The sequence below is a fragment of the Tupaia chinensis genome, unplaced genomic scaffold (genome assembly GCF_000334495.1).
Source record: "Tupaia chinensis unplaced genomic scaffold, TupChi_1.0 Scaffold000182_1, whole genome shotgun sequence".
Lineage (NCBI taxonomy): Eukaryota > Metazoa > Chordata > Mammalia > Scandentia > Tupaiidae > Tupaia > Tupaia belangeri.
Window position 1 is genome coordinate 2254516 of NW_006159657.1, and position 17579 is coordinate 2272094.

The window sequence follows — 17579 nt, forward strand, 5'->3', positions numbered from 1 at the left end:
GAGACGGCCGCTCTTGAGCTTTCTGGTGCCTCTGCTGAGAGACTGTTGTGGAGCTCTTTGCTTACTAATGTACAGACGGTAATACCAGCGGAGGAGGGCAGGGGCCGGGCGAGGCAGGGACTCGGTCCTTGGGAATAAAGCCCAAGTCCTGGCAACTTCCGGTGTGAAAAATCTAGAGTGAGGGCGTGCCGTTGTGAGAGCCTCAGAGACCTCACCAGCCGTGCCCCCGCCAGCTGGCTGTCCCCTTAGCCCAGGGAGCGGTCATGTCCCAGGCAGCAGAGCAGTGCCCCCACAGCTGCACATCAGCACGCATGCATCCCTGATGGGCGTGCAGCCAGAGGCCCCCAGCGGCAACAGAGACCTCTCCTGGGGTGGCAGCCCACACGCACAGGCCTTCCCCCGCTTAGGACAGAGATGCACGAGAGACAGCAAGACACTGAAAGACCGTTTTCTCTTTCCTGCAGGTTTTCAAGTATAGTCCTTAAAATCCAAGAGGATTTATCCATGGATAAAGAGCTGTAGGCTAAGAGATGCTGCAGTTCCCCGCTATTTTTGTATTTGGACACGTTACCCCTTTCAAAGCAACCAGAAATAAAAGTTTTTAAGCATTGTGAGGTGCACCCAGTGAGTGAGCTAGGGGTCACCAGTGGCGGGGCTCAGACTTGGCCGTGGAGGCAGGAACGCCACCTTCCCCAGGCCCCTGATTTGCAGATCTCCCCCGGGCTGGATAAGGGCTCTTGGGTGTTAACGCACAGAAAGAACATCAGAATTTGCCCCTGGGGTGAGCCTATAGGTCGTTCCTAAACCAGACGTCTGGGTCCAAGACCTGGAAACTAGAAATCATGTGAGATTCGCTAAAGGGAGACTGAAAGGAAGGCCTCTATGCACATGGGCGAGACCTCTGCCTTTGGCCCACCCTCAGAGTGCTGGCAGCAGTGAGGGGACCACTGGGGGGCATCTGGACCCCTCCCACGTGTCTATAGAGCATTTGTGGAGACTCCTCAGAGGAAGATGAGTGAGCACCCAGGCCATGCCTGCCCTGTTGTGGGACACCATTGTTAGAATTAAATCTGAACCCTGCTTCCTTAGCACTCTACGCCTACCCTGTCACATGCTCTTTGAACAGTTGTGCGTCATGTGAGTCCTTCGTCCCATCTTCCTGGGGTGCTTTCCAGGGTGGCGCCCAGCCTTTGTCCACTCTGTCACTCTCATCTCACTAGCGGTGGGCTGCAGAGCTGCTTCTTGAGTGCATGCAGGATGAGAAAGCTCTGTGCTGCCTGTAAATCTCACAAACTGCAGCCCTGCAGAGCACCTCCCACCCCCCACCCCCCGGCAGACCGGCGTCCCAGAGTAAGCCGCAAGTCCCAGCTCCTCCTCTCTCGCCCAAGGGACCTGGCAGGCTGCACTGGGAGGTGAAAGGGCAGCACCGAGGAAGGAGCCAGCGGAGGGAGAGATAAGACCAGCCGCACTTGCTGTCTTCAGATTGTGTGCGAGGTCGTGAGGCCGATTGATTTCTGCTGTTTCCCAGCATCACGACGGCTGGTGAGAAAATATGAACTCTTGGTTGTCAGAAACCTGAGCTGCAGCCTGGGGATGAATTTGCTAATGAAAGGCGAGCTGCAGCTCTGGTGCTCATTCACCCAGACACTGTCCACGAGGGTGCCTGGGGTGCTTCCTTCGGCAGGTTTCCTTTTGTGCTCTTCAATGCAGAGTGAGCATAAATACTTGGGATTTGTTAGGGCAGGCCGCTCTGCCCTCCAGATCTTAGAGCGAAGTCATGCATCAGTCCCGTGCATCTCAGGGGCGTGGGCAACTCCACTCCATGTAGGATAGCCTGGATTCCAAATGGGTGCTGCAGGCCCCAGTCTCCACCCAGAGCAGAGGTTGGCTCATACGGGGAGGAGATGTGCTTACTTCACTCACCTGCTTCTTGCTTTCAAAAACAAAGTGTAAAGGGCCAGCAGGTGGCATAGTGGTTAAGGCGTTGGACTACCACGTGGTCAACCGCAGCTCAAGTCTGGACCCGGCTGCTTGAAACTCATGCCGGGTGCATGTGTGTGCGTGCCCAAAATCCCAAGAGGAGAATGGAGGAGAAAGAATTATGGCATGGCCAGCCCCCTAGGGGGTGATTTCTCACTTTCTGTCTCTGTTTCTCTGTCTGGTGAGCAAACACACCCTGTAGCAAAATATCTCTACTTAAAAAAATAAGTGAGTCCCAGCTGCAGTAGTACACACTTGTTGGTGCTGCTGCTTGTCAGGCCGAGGTCATCTGGGAGGCCTGGGTTCGATTCCCAGCCTACCCTAAGACTGGACACAGTGGTGTGTCCCTGTAGTCCCAGCTACTGGGGAGACTGAGGTAAGAGGATTACAACATAGCGAAACTGTCTTTAAAAAGGCTAGAGAGGGTTAGATATCAACATTTTAAAACTCAAGAGCTTTTTTTTTTTTTTTTTGAGAGATTTTCACTGTAAGGCGCGTGCGCTCGCCAGACAGACAGACAGAGACATAGAGACAGAAAGCGAGAAATCACCCCCCCAGGGAGGATGGCCACGCCGCATGCAATCCCTTCTCCTCCATTCTCCTCTCGGGATCTTGGGCACGCACGCACACGCGCCCGGCGTGAAACTCAAGAGCTTTTACATAAAAACTCAGATCTGGCTTCTCTTAAAGAGCCCGCAACTATGGCTACACTAAGGCCACTACAGCAGTCAGGAGGCTCTGCAGAGCTGCACTATCTAGTTTTCCTCAGTCTCCACCGGGCCCTGTCGTCTCCCTGACACACAGGCCAGATGCCCCGTGTTAACATGCCTGCATGTCTGTTTCCTTGACAGGCGAGACCTGTTTCTCAGTGCCCGTGTCCTTCTCGTGTAAGGGAAAACAGATGAAAAATGAGATTGTCGGCTCTTTACCTCCAGCCCCCTCCTCAGTCCATTAACTTACCCAGATGCTGGCCTTGCTAAGTCTGTGATTTTCAAAAACAGGATCCACAGAGGTGCCTGGGAGGGGCAGGGAAGCCCCTCCTGGGCAGGCCCCACGCCAGCGAGAACGGCTCCATTTTCAACTCATGTGGAAATTGGAGTCTCACTGTTCAGGAAAGGGTCTGTGAAAAGGGCCCCCCTAGGGTGTTGTCTTTGCAGAGTCAGGCCCCTGCCTGCCTGCCAGGCAGGCAGCTGTGTCCTTGGCAGGCTATGCCCTGGCAGGGAGGTGGGGAGGAGCTTCCTAGGACAGAAACTTTGCAAAGAAGGGTCTCTGGGAGAGCTGGGCCCAGTACCACCACCCCCCGCCCAGGTCGGCTCCCAGGAAGCTCAGAGCTCAGTGGGGCCGTTTTCTTCCCAGGACTCCAAGTCGTTCTTGTGTAAGTCTGCACTTTCCAGCACCTTTTGCTGGTGGATTCTCATCGTTCAGTCGTGTTTTCATAGCTTGCAATATTTAGTGTCTGGCATATGAGTTTGGCATTTCAACCCAGAAAAATCTGACCTGGAAGAAGAGGTGCTCTCTAAGGGAATCTGGAGGGGCAGGCTGCAGGGTGTGGCGGACCCCTGAGAGGACTTCACAGCCAGGGGACTCCTTCTCCAGCTCTCAGACAGATCCTTGTGGCACCTCCACGTGCTCAGCCGGTCCTCACCCCTTCCAGAGGGCAGTCTGTTGGCGTGCTTGCTCTTCTTAGTCTTGCTGTAGGGCACACGTGCTTGTTGCAGGGAGAGAGAGAAAGGGAAAGTGAGGAAGCACCCCGTGGGGAGATGACCGTGCCTCAATCTCTTCTCCATTCTTTCCTCAGGATTTTGGCCATGCACATACACACACCCCTGGCATGTATTTCAAGCCACCAAGTCCAGACTCAAACCATGCAGTCAGCCATGTGGGGTCCCCCTGCCTTAACCGCCATGCCACTGGCTGGCCTCTTTTCCCTCCATCCTGAGATAATTGCACTTGGCCACACGGCCAGTATCCTGAGCAACTGCAGTGTGCAAGACAACACATGCGCTGGGCCACTGGGCCTCCCTGCGCATGTGAGGATGCAGGAAGCTGTTGGCTCAAACCCCTAGTCCTCCGCCCAGCACTCGTCCCACCCCTTCCACTGCCATCTCCAGGTCTCGGCCCGCATGTGTCATCTCCATGGGTGGGTGTGAACCAAGGCGGAAACGTGGCCCTTCTCTGGGTTCCACCAAAAAGTCCACTTTCCCCCCACATAGGAAAGAGCTGAGAGAGCATTTCCTGGACATTTGGAAGTCAGAGAGGTCACCACCCCATCTCACGTGCCTTCCCCTCTTTCTCTGTACTCCTACTCCCAAATCCCCCCACCCCACCCCCAGGTACAGAGCAGCTTTCCCTGCTCCAGAAGTTCTGGGCGCCAGCCAGTCCCTTGTCCCTAGGGGTCTCAGCTCACATTCCCTGCATTGACAAAGCTTTCTCCACTGGATCAGTTGAAATTGGGTTCAGCTCCATAGTGAAATCAAACTCAGAATAGAAGCTCATTTTCCTCTCAAGTGAAAGAGGCCTGGGTGTAGGTAAGTCAGGGACTGCGTAAAGGCATCCAGGAGCCAAGCTCCTCCTGCTCAGTGCTCAGCCCTAATGTGTTATCTATCCTCACAGTCCAGGGTGGCTGCTGGGGTTTCAGCCATCACATCTGTGTTCCAAGAAGCAGAATGGAGGAGGATGCACCCTGTTTCCATCTGAAAATCCCACATGCTACTTTCATTTCTCTCATTGGCCACAACATAATCCCACGGCCACGCTTTGCTGCCAGGTATTATAACTACGGATGGATGGAGAATGTGCATTGAGAGACAGCCAGCAGTGTCAGAAACCCTGAAGCCCACCCCTGTGAACCCAGAGGCTTCCCGGGGCTAGCTGTCGAGGCAGTGCCAGCCTCTGCACACGATACTTAAGCACCGGGACCAGCAGTTAGCATAATGGCTATGTTGCTGGACTCCCACGTGGTTGACCATGGTTCGAGTCCCGGATCCGGTGGCTTAAACTCACGCCGGGCGCGTGTGCATGCATGCCCAAGATCCCAAGAGGAGAATGGAGGAGAGGGGATTACGGCGTGGCCATCCCCCCCTGGGGGGTGATTTCCTGCTTTCTGTCACTCTGTCTCTCTCTGTCTGGCGAGCGCACGCGCCCTATAGCAAAAACCTCTCAAAAAAAAAAAAAAAAGATACTTAAGCACCTTGGCAGCTTTCTCGTGCCCCACTTGGGCAGCCAGCTTCTGTATGGTTGACAAGGCCCAAGGCTAGACAGGGCGGGCAGGGGGAGCAGTTAACTCCACCTGCTGTGAATACTCCTGCCACGCTGGCCTTAAGTTGTGTGAGCGGAGGAAGGTGGGCAAGGGGTTTATGGGAAATGGATTTGTGGGAAAGAAGCAGAAGGGAATTCCAGACTAAGGGGACAGGTCAGCGAAGGCTGAGATCAGGGGTTTCTTGGCCTGAGGCCTGAGGACTGGCCTGGGCTGCTGCAAGCCGGAGCTCTCATTCACAGGCTCCCCCACATCCAGTTAGCAATTCTAGGGTTTGAAGAGGAACCTGAGTCAAAAGGTCTCTGTGAGATAGACGTTTCCTGAGTCACGTGGATTTGGCCAAGACCCTTAAGGATTAAAGGCGAGATCACCACCCCCATGGGCCAGGCTAGTCGAGTGGGAGCACGGGGAAGCAGCCCTGCTCAGCTCCCTCCACTTGCTGCCACCTGGGAATGGGACCTCGTAAGGCCAGATCTCTGCATCTTGTAAGAAGCTGGAAATCCAGCTTGTCGTGAAATCGCCCAGCCTATGAATGGCGGCACCTGTAGCGAACAGACAGGAATGGGACTGAGCAGAGCGAAGTGACGCTGCGTGCCCCGGCTGGGCCGCCCACCAGCCCTGGCTCCTGGGTCATGCGGTCACCTGGCAGGGAAGGCTTAAGTCTCAGCAGTCCAGAGAGGAGGGTGGGACTCCCTGGAGGTCTCAAAGCCTGTGTGGGCAAAGCTTGGACTTGAACCTGGGGGTCCACGCCCAAGCCCAGCGCCCCCTCTATCAGTGGACTAAATAAAAGGCTGGTCTTTGGGTGGTATTTTTGTACTGGACAAAAGCCAGTGAGGTGTTCGTTAGTTAATCCTTCTAGAATAACTGGCAGAATAGGGTGAGAGGGCAACAGGAAGACCCTGGCTGTCCCTGAAAAGCCAGTGATGTATTTGGCTGCTGGTAGGTCCACCTGCCTCTGGAAGGCTTGCCAGGCTCCGCCTCTGGGGCCACGCTGTGAAGGTTCTTGGTGAGTTGGGCAGAGAGCTGCAGAGGTCAGAACAGATCCTGGGAGTGAGGTGGGTATTAGGAACTAACCTGCAGCTTGAGTCTGTTCAGTTCCCAGGCATCTGTTCCTTCCTTCATCCTCCCTTTCTTTTGAGTTTAAAATACTATTCATAGTAGGAATCTTGCCAAATTCAGACAAGTTCAAAAAATGAAAAGCTCACTATAGTAAAACTGCCTGGTTCCCTCACTTCTGCAGCTTCAGCCCTCCAGGACATTTGCTCTGCTCGGAGCAAGGGGTGGCAGCTCCCCATCTGTTCCCAGTGGCAGGAGCACATGGGCCATGCCTTCTCTAACTAGTCTGCATGTGTACGTCTCCACCATTTCCCCAACGCCGAGTTGTCCCCATCCCAGTGCAGTTGACAACAGCAGAGGGTCTCATCAGGATGCAGGGGAATTCCTTTGGCCTCTCCCTCGCTGTCGGCCGTGTCCACGTCCCCAGTCCCTGTTCTACACCGATGCTTTGACCGTCTTTGGAGTTCGGTCTGTGGATCCACCCACAGTGACTTCCACAGCGTGAGGTCCTGGATGTGGAAGTAGTCAGATGGCATGGAAGTCCAACCAGCCTTTGCTGCACATTGCACAGGCTGCTCTGTGTTGGGACACCTCCAGCAAGAGCCAAGAATGTCACCTGCTGGGGAAGCTCTCAGGGAGTCCTGGTTGCCTGTGCCCTGTCCCATGATCCCTGGCCTCCTGTGTGTGTGTGCGAGGACTTGGCATCGTGTGCACTGGATTCATGCTCAGAAGGCCTGTGCCGTCCCCCACAGCCGGTTCGCCCAGATCTGCCTTGCTGAGGCGAAGCGAGTAGCTGAGGACTCGGCTCTGGTGTAGGCGCTTTGCCCTGCTCTCCGGCACCTCCCTCGCCGAGCTTCGAGAAGGCAAAGCTACTCTCACTGTGGTTGCTGCCTAGAGAGAACCCCCTTGAAATTGCAGTGGGGTCTGGATGCCCAGCAAAATGCTGTGCCTTTCGGGGTCCCAGTGCCCCGGGGGGGGGGCAGAGAGGCAGAAAGTGGGGTTTTAATTGCAGCAGGCCAAGGAAAGCAGGTGCGTCAGTGGCTGGGTGGTGTCAGGGTTTCGTCCAGGTCAGCCCAGAGCCTGTGTGGACATTATTGCCAGTCCATAGCTCGACCCCACTCATTCCCCGAATGAAGAACTTCAGCGTCACGACTGCAGTTTCAGCATCTCCCCTCATGCCCTGCTCCGGGCACGTTTCGGTAATGAACCAGGCGCATGGAGTCATGCTGACAACCAGGGGCTCTAAAGAGAGCAAGAGGGCCCGCAGGTGGTGTGGTGGTTAAGGTGGCTGAATCCCACGTGTCTGACTGTGTGGTTGGAGTTGCAGACCCAGTGGCTCGAAAAACACACCAGGAATGTGTGCATGCCCCAAAGCCCAAGGAGGGAAATAGAGAGAAGGGATTGCAGCATGACCATCCTCCATGTGGGTGATTTCCCGTGCTCGCTCGCTCTCTCTCTCTCTCTCTCTCTCCCCAGTGAGCACATGCACCTTCTAACAAATTAAAAAACAACAAAAAAGTGCAGGAGAGAAGAGCTGTGTCTTCAGAGAAGGGGTGTCTAGCCTCGGGGGCCAGGCCCTGTCAGGAGCATACAGAGCCTAATCTGGACTCTGTTATGACTCTCCAGCCATCTGTTCCTGATTCTGATAAACAGGCAGCTTGGGAAAAGCCATCTTGACATTTTGGTTTATTAAGGGGTAATTCTTTCTCGAGGCAAGTAAACAGTTTGTAAACGTGGGGAGTTGCCACTTTAAGTGATTAAGAAGTAAGCAGCTGTAAACTGGCTCTGTGAGGCGAGCTGACTATGCACAGGGAATTCCTGAGCGAGTGTGGACCACTGCTGTCTGCCATAGTTCTGAGTACCCCTCACCCCGCTCCACGCACGCAGTCTGTGTCACCCCGGGGCTCTTCCTGAGAACTCCCAGGGTGTTAATCCCACTGTTCTGTCCATGCGCAGACCTTTGCAGCTGGGGAAGGTGGGGATATCCCTGCAGAAGAGGAGCTGCTGTCCGAGATTACCCACCGTAATCCATAATCCTGCTCCCAGCAGGCTTGTCCATGTGCCCTGGTTATGGACACCCGTTACTTCACCCCCAGAATGTGGCACAGGGGAGAAGTAGGGCCTTTGACTTTTAAAGAGCTGATCCATAACCAAAACTACTTTACCATACATCAACATGAACAGCCCAACCTCGATAGCCAGGTGTAGGGTCCCACTGGGTCCTACAGGGGAGACAAGAGCTCCCACAAGAGCAGATCCCATCACAGAGGGAGGGAAATCGGCTGAAGGAGGTGCCGAGAGCTGCCAGGGTCCCACAGCTGAGAAGTGAGCAGAGGGGCTTACAGGCCAGCTCCCCAGCCCTGCACCAGGGTCTGTCAAGGCCTAGGTAGTCAAATAAAACCTTGAGCTTTGCAGACCATGTGATCTCCACGGTGACGACTCAGCTGCGCCACGGGCGCGGGGCCAGCAGCAGCCATAACTGAACAACTGTGGCTGTGTCCCCATGAAACTACCTACCAAACAGGCAGCGGGCCACAGCTGGCCAGCTGCTGCCAGGCCCCTGAGCTCTGAGAAAGGCAAGGGCCTGGGGGGCCTTGAGGAGGAAACATCAGCCGGGAGCTGGACTAGGCAGGCAGGGCAGACGCATGCATGAGTTCTGGGCTGGCTGCGGCCCTGAGCTTACTCAGAGAGTGGCAGGCGTGGTGGGCACGGCCAGGAAGATCGGGCGCCCCTTTTCAGCTAGAAGGGACTTTTCCCCACCCCACCCTGATGTAATGCGGACCACCGTCACCATGGGTCCTTTCCAGCTCCCGGGGTCTGCACAGCACCTGGGACCGCAGACAAGGCGTTGTTCCAGGAGTGTTTTTGTGTGTTGGTGAATAAAATGAGAAGCTGCAGCCCTTTGGGAAAACATCCTGGACAACGGGTAGGCATCTTGGGCCACAGAACAGCCTGTCCACCGGCTCCCAGGCTGGGTTTCACCGTCAGCACGTCTGCAGTCCTTGAAACGTGCAGGCCCATGCTGGGAATGGGTATGCACTGGGTGTGCAGCGGCGGGCCATGCGGGTGGGTGAGGACGCCCTGGCTTGGAGCTGGGAAACAGACTCGGAATACCGTGGCCATTCGCCCGGTGCTTCTGGTGAGGAAGCAGGGTTTCACCCAGGTCTGTACCCTGTGCAGACCACAGAAACATGGCACTACCCCCTCCAGCCCAGGGACACCCTCCTATCCATAGCTCTTCACCAGCTGCTGCTGCTCCCGAGGTGGACCACGCAGGAACCGCCATGGCAGAGCAGATTCTCTGGCGGAGTGGGGCCCGGGGCAGTCTCCTTTCGCAGGGTGACTTCAGAGCTGAGTCTGCTGCTGGCATGGTACGGGCACTCAGCAGAGGCCCCGGGAATCTGCTTTGGGCATTCCCAGCATCCCTGTGAGAGCTGCGGCAGGAGCCTTGGCAGCTGGAGGCCAGGTGTCCCTCTGGGGCACAGTGGTATCACACCCGCCTGCTCTGCCGGGTGCACCTCTTCCTCAGAGCAGCTTCAGTGTGTCCAGGTCAGGCGTGGGAGTGGCGAGGGCAGCTCATTCTGGAGAACAGGCCGACTTGAGGAGTGGGTTTGGGGTCAGAGCAGCCTTGACACTGGAGCCTCAGTCCTGCCTTCTAGGTAGCCCACAGCACCTCGGCCACAGGGACAGGAGCCCCTCCCTAGGCCTGTTCACTGTCTCCCGCTCACCGGCTGCTCCCTGTCCTGCAGGCTTTGCCGTGGCCCAGTGCATAAACCAGCACAGCTCGCCGTCCCTGTCCTCACCGTCGCCGCCCTCTGCCAGCGGGAGTCCCAGCGGCAGGGGGAGCACCAGCCACTGCGACTCAGGAGGCGCCAGCTCATCCTCCACCCCGTCCGCCGCCCAGAGCCCTGCAGGTACTGGCCCTGTGACTTGGTAGGGAGGCATCTGAGAACCCCGCAATCCCACGCGGTTGACCATCAACACCTGTTTGGAGGATGCTGTTTTGGGGAGTCCTGCGTGCCCTCCATGGGACACTGCCCATAGGCAGCTGGTTGGTTCTCAGCTGGGGAGGAGCCACCCCTTTTCCAGGCTGGCCACTGCATGGCCTTCACGGGCTGCAGAGCTTAGAGGGTGGGCGGCACACGGGCCACATCCACAGCCACCGTCTTGTCCCCTCCACTTCTTAAGAATCTCAGGGCAGGGTCTTCCACGTGCAAACCTTTGAGGGGAGATTTATGTTCCTGCTCGTTTTTTCCTTCTGTAGCATACCGGTTTCTTCTTTAAACACTTGTCCGGCAGGGGTGCACCCTTTCAGTTTGGCTCACACGAGTTCGAGTTCCCATGTGGCCACCCCCCTGAGAGAGCGATTGGGAACCCCTGAGTAAGCCTAGCTAGGGTGTCAGAGTGGGCACCCAGCCCATTCTCAGCACCCTGCCGCGCTGGGTGCAACCCCAGGAAGGAAAGATGCCCGGCTTATTTCTTGAACACAGGCTCAAAACATAGAACCAGAAGCAGAAGGCCTGGGCGGGGCCCAGAGCTGACCATGCTTTGTGTCCGAGCTTCTGTATTGGTCTCCAGGGCTCTGGCGGCTCTGACCTTCCCTAACTGGGGACTATCAGTATCCACTGTCCCTGCAGGTCTCACCCAGAGCCCTTGCCCACCAGACGTCAGAGCAGCTACCTAACTCGGCTCTCCTTAAGTTGTGTAGTGATAGATGAAGACAGAAGAGAAGTGACGGCATGGCCGCCACAGTGCTGGGAAGGTTGAGGGCCCTCAGCCACTGTCCCCTCAGCCCTGGGGGCAGAGATCTCCCTGGGATCCTGCACCTCTTTCGGGCATTTTGGGGTTTTGCATTCCCGACAAAGGGCTAGTCTAGCCTGGCATCTTGCCTGCAGCTCGGGTACCCTAGCCTGCCTGTGCCTCCCCTGATGAGGCACCCATTACCTCCAGTTCCTGGTAGCATTCCTGAGGCCCACCAGGAGGGTCACTCTCAAGCCATCTCTCCAGGACCTGGCTCTTGCTGTCCTCCCTGTCCTAGCCTCGCCGGAGAGACAGAGAGACAGAGAGACAGAAAGCAGGAAATCACCTCCAGGGGGGATGACCACATAGCAATCCCTTCTCCTTCATCTTCCTCCCAGGATTTTGGGCATGTACGCAAACATACACGGTGTGAGTTTTAAGCCACTGGGTCCAGGACTCGAACCACAGTCAACTACGTGGGAGTCCAGTAACATAACCATTATGCCATTTGCTGGTCCCAGTGACCACCTGTTCTGAGATGTTTTTGAGCTCCTTTTAAGGTTTGCTGCATATCCAAGCAGTTGCCACTGCTGTTCTCAGGCATGTAGCTGGAAAATTCAGACAACGCTTCCTCTAGACGCCACGACTCAGTGTCCCTCGACACTGGGCTCACGTTTGTGCTCAGGGGCAGGCATGCAGGGGTGTGTGTGTGTGCTTGTGTGTACACCAGCCTTTGCCTGCACGTGTATGTTCTGTGTCTGTATGCACCCGAACACACTTATGCTTGCAGCTGCATTGGGGAGAACAATCTCTCCCCACCACGGCCCCACGTGGACACCCTTCTTTCATTTTGAAGGAGGCGAAGCCAACAGCTAAGTGAACCAATGAGCCATGCACTTCTTTGCCTAGAACTGAACCAGCAAACCCCACAGAACCAGCCCTCAGCCACTCAGCGTGATGCTGAGGGCTCCGATGCTGCACCTGCGCCCGGGCCTAGTGTGCGCAGTGCGCCAGTTTCTCCAGCTCTCCGTCATGGCCCCCCTGCCCACGTGGGGTCAGCGGCATGTCTTGACATCCGGGAAATGCAGGGGCTGTTAGCCTGGCTGTCAGGTGGCCAGGCAGCTCCAGACAGTAAGCGATGGTCGGGACACCCAAGTGTCCGCTCCCTCACAGTGCATCCCTGCAGGTCCCCATCTTTTACGTAGAATGACAGTAAAAGCCTCAGGCCCAGTCTGCCTGCCCGACTCCGCAGACACCAAGATAACTCACCTCCTCGCGATGGCCGGCGGACGCAGCTCCTGCGCTGCTTACTCAGAGATGGACGCTCTGGGTGCAGCTGTCAATCGCTGGAAGGGGAGCTCTCAGAGCCAGACTTCAGGCACCCTCCCCAGCCCAACACAAAGCCGAAGGGGTCCCCATGGTCCAGGAGTGGGAGGTGGGGCGAGGGGCCTGGCATCCTGCCGAGCCCTGCCAGAGGGCAAGCCAGGATGGGGGAAGGGAGGCAGCTTTCCTTGCGGTGGGCGCCCTCCTGCCTATCACCTGGCTTAACAGCAGCTCAGAGCAGTGGCTCAGCATTCAGGCTTCTGCCCAGGAAGGCTGCCCCTGCTCTGCCTGCTCGCCACTCCCCACCCCCCAGGGCGTGGCTGCCGTCTGCCAGAGGTGGCACCTGGGAGGGCCAGCAAGCAGAGGAATGGGCCGGCGCCTCTTCCCCACCCTTCCATCCTCCCTGCCACTGCCCTGGCTTGGACTGCAGAAGCCAGCTGCATCTACCAGGTGATGAGACAGGCCCAGTCTTCCATAGCTCTGCTCCACGGTTCGAAAACTCGAATCGCACGAGGGTATCGTTAGGAGGCAGGAACGACCCTCACGCTGCTTTAGCAGTCAGTGTGCTGGGGTACCCGTCACTCAGCGTGGGCTCCTGCCACAGCCGCCTTCTCGGCGCGCACCCCGCAAGCTGTCACAGTAAACACTGCTCCTGAAATTGGGCCCCCCGCAGGCTCCGCCCATAACCACCCTACAGGCAGCACCCCCATTGCAGCCTGCCTCGCTCCACCTCACACTGTTTGGTTGAGATCAGGGGGACCCAGAAAGGTCACACGGCTTGTCCAGGCTGCTGCAGCTAGCAAGCAGAGCCCGTGTTTGCACACTAGCCCTGGTGACTCCATAGGCCACACTGCACCTCAGACGCAGGCCAGCAGGGTTCCTGGTGCAGTTTTCCGTCTCTCCAGTACCTCCCAAGGGTGTCCTGAGACTTGGGCATTGGGTTTGCATCCTGGCTAGAGGCGGCCCAGGAAGCGTGTCTCTCCTCTGACATGCGTCGCTCTAGAGGCCCAGTGAAATGCCACAGCCCCATTGCCGAAGGCACGAGTGCCACGACGTATCCCAGCCAGCAGAAGGCTTGGCTCTGTGGACCCCTGTGGGGGACAGCCTGGTGGCCCCCCAGATTATTAAAGTGGACCCCAGATGGTGACATTTCTACCAGCCTGTGTGGGCTCATCCCCAAGTGAGGATAGTGGGGATACCCGGTTGGGTTGTCAGCCCTAACCCTCTGCCCCGCGCAGGGACCTTGGGCCCTGTTTGTCCCAAATGCAGATGTTCTTCCTCGGCCTTCAGTCTTGGCCCCAGGGCTCAGCGACTTGGACTGCTACTCTTGGTTCTGTGGACTGGAGACCTGAGTCAGAGTTTCCCCCACCAGCCTCCACACCCGGCCTTTCAGTTCTCTCTGCCCCTCTTCTCCCTAGATCTTATCTTCCTTGGATTTTGGTACCCCACCCCACTCACCCTGCATTGATTTTTCTCCTCATCAAACTGTTGGAGCTGGCCCTGCCGTGCACAGGGTGCGCCCTGCAATACAGAGCGGCCAGAATGATTTCTAGTGTGCAGCAGCACCAAGGCCTGTCCAACAGCCACGCAGAAGTGTGCTCAATCCCAAACTGAGGACAAAACAGGCAGCACAGGACAGCCAGGAGGGGCTTCTTGGGGCCCTCGCTGAGAGGAGAGCCGGAGAACGAGGGGCCAGCGGCCCTGAGCCACTGTCCTGCCAGAGACTGGCGGGCTCCTTCCCCTGAGCTCTCTGCGCGTGGCCTGTCTGTGGGAAGCCGTGCCCATGTCCATCAGGGACAAGGCCAATGGCCCCGTGGTGGTTTCAGCCCCAGGGGCAGATCTCTGGCAGATTCTGACCTGCAGGCTCAGCACAGGCAGGGATCACCTGAGGATCACCCTGAGGTGCTGTCTGTGCCAGCGCACCTGCCCTGGGTCTCCTCGCACAGCAGAGACAGGTGGCATTCTCTCCAGCGTCTCTTCTAACAAGGGCTGGCTGTCAAATCAGGGGCCCAGAGCCCGGAGAAAAGTCCAGAACCAAATTCACTGATGACCAGGCGAGCCGGCACAGTGGGAGCGAAGGCCTTCTTTTCTTCATCGTGAGTCATTTACAGTTAAAGCGGTGCCTGCCGAGGGGACTTTAGTGGCTTTTTATTTTAAGGTTTTTGCCACAAGGCTCCTGTGCTTGCTGGAGCAATACAGACACAGTGAGAGGGAAAGTGAGAAATAAGTCCTCCCCGGGGGGATGGCCATTCTGCAATCCCCCCTCCAATACGTGCGTATGCATCCAATGTTTTTTTTGTTTTTGTTTTTGTTTTTGAGAGATTTTCACTGTAGGGCGCGTGCACTCGCCAGACAGACAGAGAGAGACATAGAGACAGAAAGCGGGAAATCACCCCCCAGGGGGGATGGTCACACCGCAATTCCTTCTCCTCCATTCTCCTCTCAGGATCTTGGGCACGCACGCACACGCGCCCAGCGTGAGTTCTAAGCCACCGGGTCCGGGACACGAACCACGGTCGACTACGTGGGAATCCAGTGACATAGCCATTACGCTAACTGCTGGTTCCCCATCCAGTGTGATTTTTCAAGCATCCAGGTCCAGGACTCAAACCATGGTCTACTATGTGGGAGTCTAGCGCCTTAACCCCTACACCACCCGCCAGCCCCTTTTAACGCTGGGTTTACCACTCGATCCCTCCCACCTGTCAGAAGAGGAGCGCACCTGTGCAACCCCAGCAAGGTCCAGAAGCAGATGTCCTGTTGCCCACAGGGCCTGTGGCGGGCCCACAAGGCCAGCATCTGCCCTGCCCACAGGGCCTGCACCTGCATCCTGCCCTGCCCACAGGACCACCTTCCTGCCCCGCCCACACAGCCTGAGTCCCACCAGCATGGCCTGCATCCCACTCCGCCCACACAGCCTGAGTCCCACCCACATGGCCTGTGTCCCGCCCCACCCACACTGCCTGAGTCCCACCCACATGGCCTGCATCCCGCCCTGCCCACACTGCCTGAGTCCCACCAGCATGGACTGCATCCCGCCTTGCTCACATGGCCTGAACCCCACTAGTATGGCCTGCGTCCTGCCCTGCTCGCACTGCCTGAGTCCCAGGTATGGTCTGCATTCCGCCCTGCCCACACAGCCTGAGTCCCACCAGCATGGCCTGCGTCCCACCCTGCTCACACTGCCTGAGTCCCACCCATATGGCCTGCATCCCGCCCTGCCCACGCAGCCTGAGTCCCACCCACATGGCCTGCATCCCACCCTGCTCACACTGCCTGAGTCCCACCAGCATGGCCTGCGTCCCGCCCTGCCCACGCAGCCTGAGTCCCAGGTATGGCCTGCATCCCGCCCACACAGCTAGCATTCCTAGCCTGGTGGGTGTCAGCCTGATCCCTAGGGAGAAAATTGCAGGGGTGGAATTCGCATTTCCCTGGAAACATTTCATGGTCTTGAGAAGCTGAAATTGCGGAGAATAAATGATGGGAAAGGGGAAATAGACCCAATTTTAGAGCCAATGTGGAGCCTGTTGGAATACATAAACACTTCTGAGTTACCCCTCACATCCGCAGAGTGACACACCACACCCACAGAGTGACTGAGTATGCACACTCATGCAGAAGTCCCAGGTCACAGAGCCACACACAGCATGCAGAACACACACAGTAATGTGGTCGTATGTGTACTTGCATGGAGTAACATGCACACACAGTATGCACATGCATGCACGCACATCACAACATGCTCGTACGTGTGTGCACACGGTAATATGTGCATGTGGTAACATACATGCACAGTCACGCGCTAACACACACATGTCGCACACACATTCTGAGTGGAATCCCGAGACACCCAGCTCCTGGGAGGAGAGCTCCGGGCTCCTGTAGTGGCCACGTGGGCCTGCCATCTCCAAATGGTTGATTTCTCACATTCTGGGCGTGCCCCTTGAGGAGGGAGGACCCAGTTTGTGGGGCGGTGACGTCGGAGTGAGGGCCTGCCTGCTTTCCTCTCGTGACGTTTGGGAGCATGTTCAATGAAGGCAAAGGCTATGCCCAACTTCGAGGACAGGGGGCCATGTGTGTGGAAAGCCTCTGCCAGCCTCCCTCTGCAGCCTCCCCTGCTTCCTGGGCCTGTTGTCTGAACCTACTCTGGGGCGGCCCAGGGCCAGAGAACACAGAACCAACCGGCAAGTCCCCCCCAGCCCAGTGGGCTCCAGGGGCAGAAACCCCAGGGAGGAGGTGTGCTCTCTCCTGGTTTGCTCTATGGCATTATTTTTTTCTGAAAGTAAAATCCACATAGCGACATCACCACTCTGACCTTCCCGAGCGTGCACTCAGTGGCCCTCCCGCACACGCATGTGGCCGAGCTCCGCACACCACCTTCACGTCTGCCCCAAGCCTACATTGGTGTCTGAGGTGCCGCCCTCCTGCGCAGTGTGCCACTCCCAGCGGTTCCTGTTCGGGTCACTTGGACCTGCCCCTTGGCCACTCAGGGTCTTGATTTTCAAAGGTGCGGGTTAGCAGGTCAGTGTTCCAGGAGTCCCCAGGAGGCTGGGGAGCACCTCAAGCACCCGGGCCTTCCCAGGACTCAGGGCCATGCTGTTGACTTTCGTGGGTGACTCTGGCCTCCTCGACTGGGATCAGAAATCTGCGTGGTTCACTTAGCCGGTCTGGCTCCCTCCTCGGCACACCCCCTCCCCTGCACAGACCATCCCGGGGACACAGGAGCTCATCTCTTCCTGCTGGTCCAGCTGGAAAACCGACCAGCGCTTCGTTCCCCCCCAAGGTTTCCAACCAAGGCCAGATGTCGCGTTGACCCCGAATCTTTCCTTTCCAACAGGACCCAACTTTCTCTGTCCTTACCTGGTCACACTGCACGAGGGACCGCCGGGTTCTGAGATGTCTGAGCTGCCTTGTCCTGGGGGCGGGCTGGGGTGGGGAGGGCCGGGGTGTCTTCTCTGCATGGGGTGCACGGGCCCAGCCCCATTCCCCTCGCGCGCTCGTCAATGCTTGGCGTCCGTTGCTGCTGTGTCTCCTCTCTCTGTGTCACCTCTGCTGTTCCGTTGTTAAAGGCTGTCTATGATCTGTCGCTGTTTTCCCTCTAGTCAGGAGTGGCAGGAAAGGACGCCGGCGAGTGTTCAGCCTGTCGGAGGCCGACAGTCACGGCGGCCACTGGGTTTAGTGCTTCGAACGGCAGCTGGCGCGGGGAACTCCGCCCACGCCACTC

At 57.3% G+C, this 17579-nt stretch overlaps 1 protein-coding gene across 5 annotated transcripts in view; it reads left to right on the forward strand.

Moving 5' to 3' along the window:
• The window catches only part of CLEC16A (C-type lectin domain containing 16A), a 222993-nt gene that overhangs the window by 198416 nt on the left and 6998 nt on the right, over positions 1-17579 (forward strand). For all 5 annotated transcript variants that reach the window (XM_027771062.1, XM_027771064.1, XM_027771063.1 and 2 more), the window contains one exon: positions 10042-10206. In XM_027771062.1, the coding sequence (XP_027626863.1) occupies positions 10042-10206 (165 nt within the window). The remainder of the gene's footprint in view (positions 1-10041; positions 10207-17579) is intronic.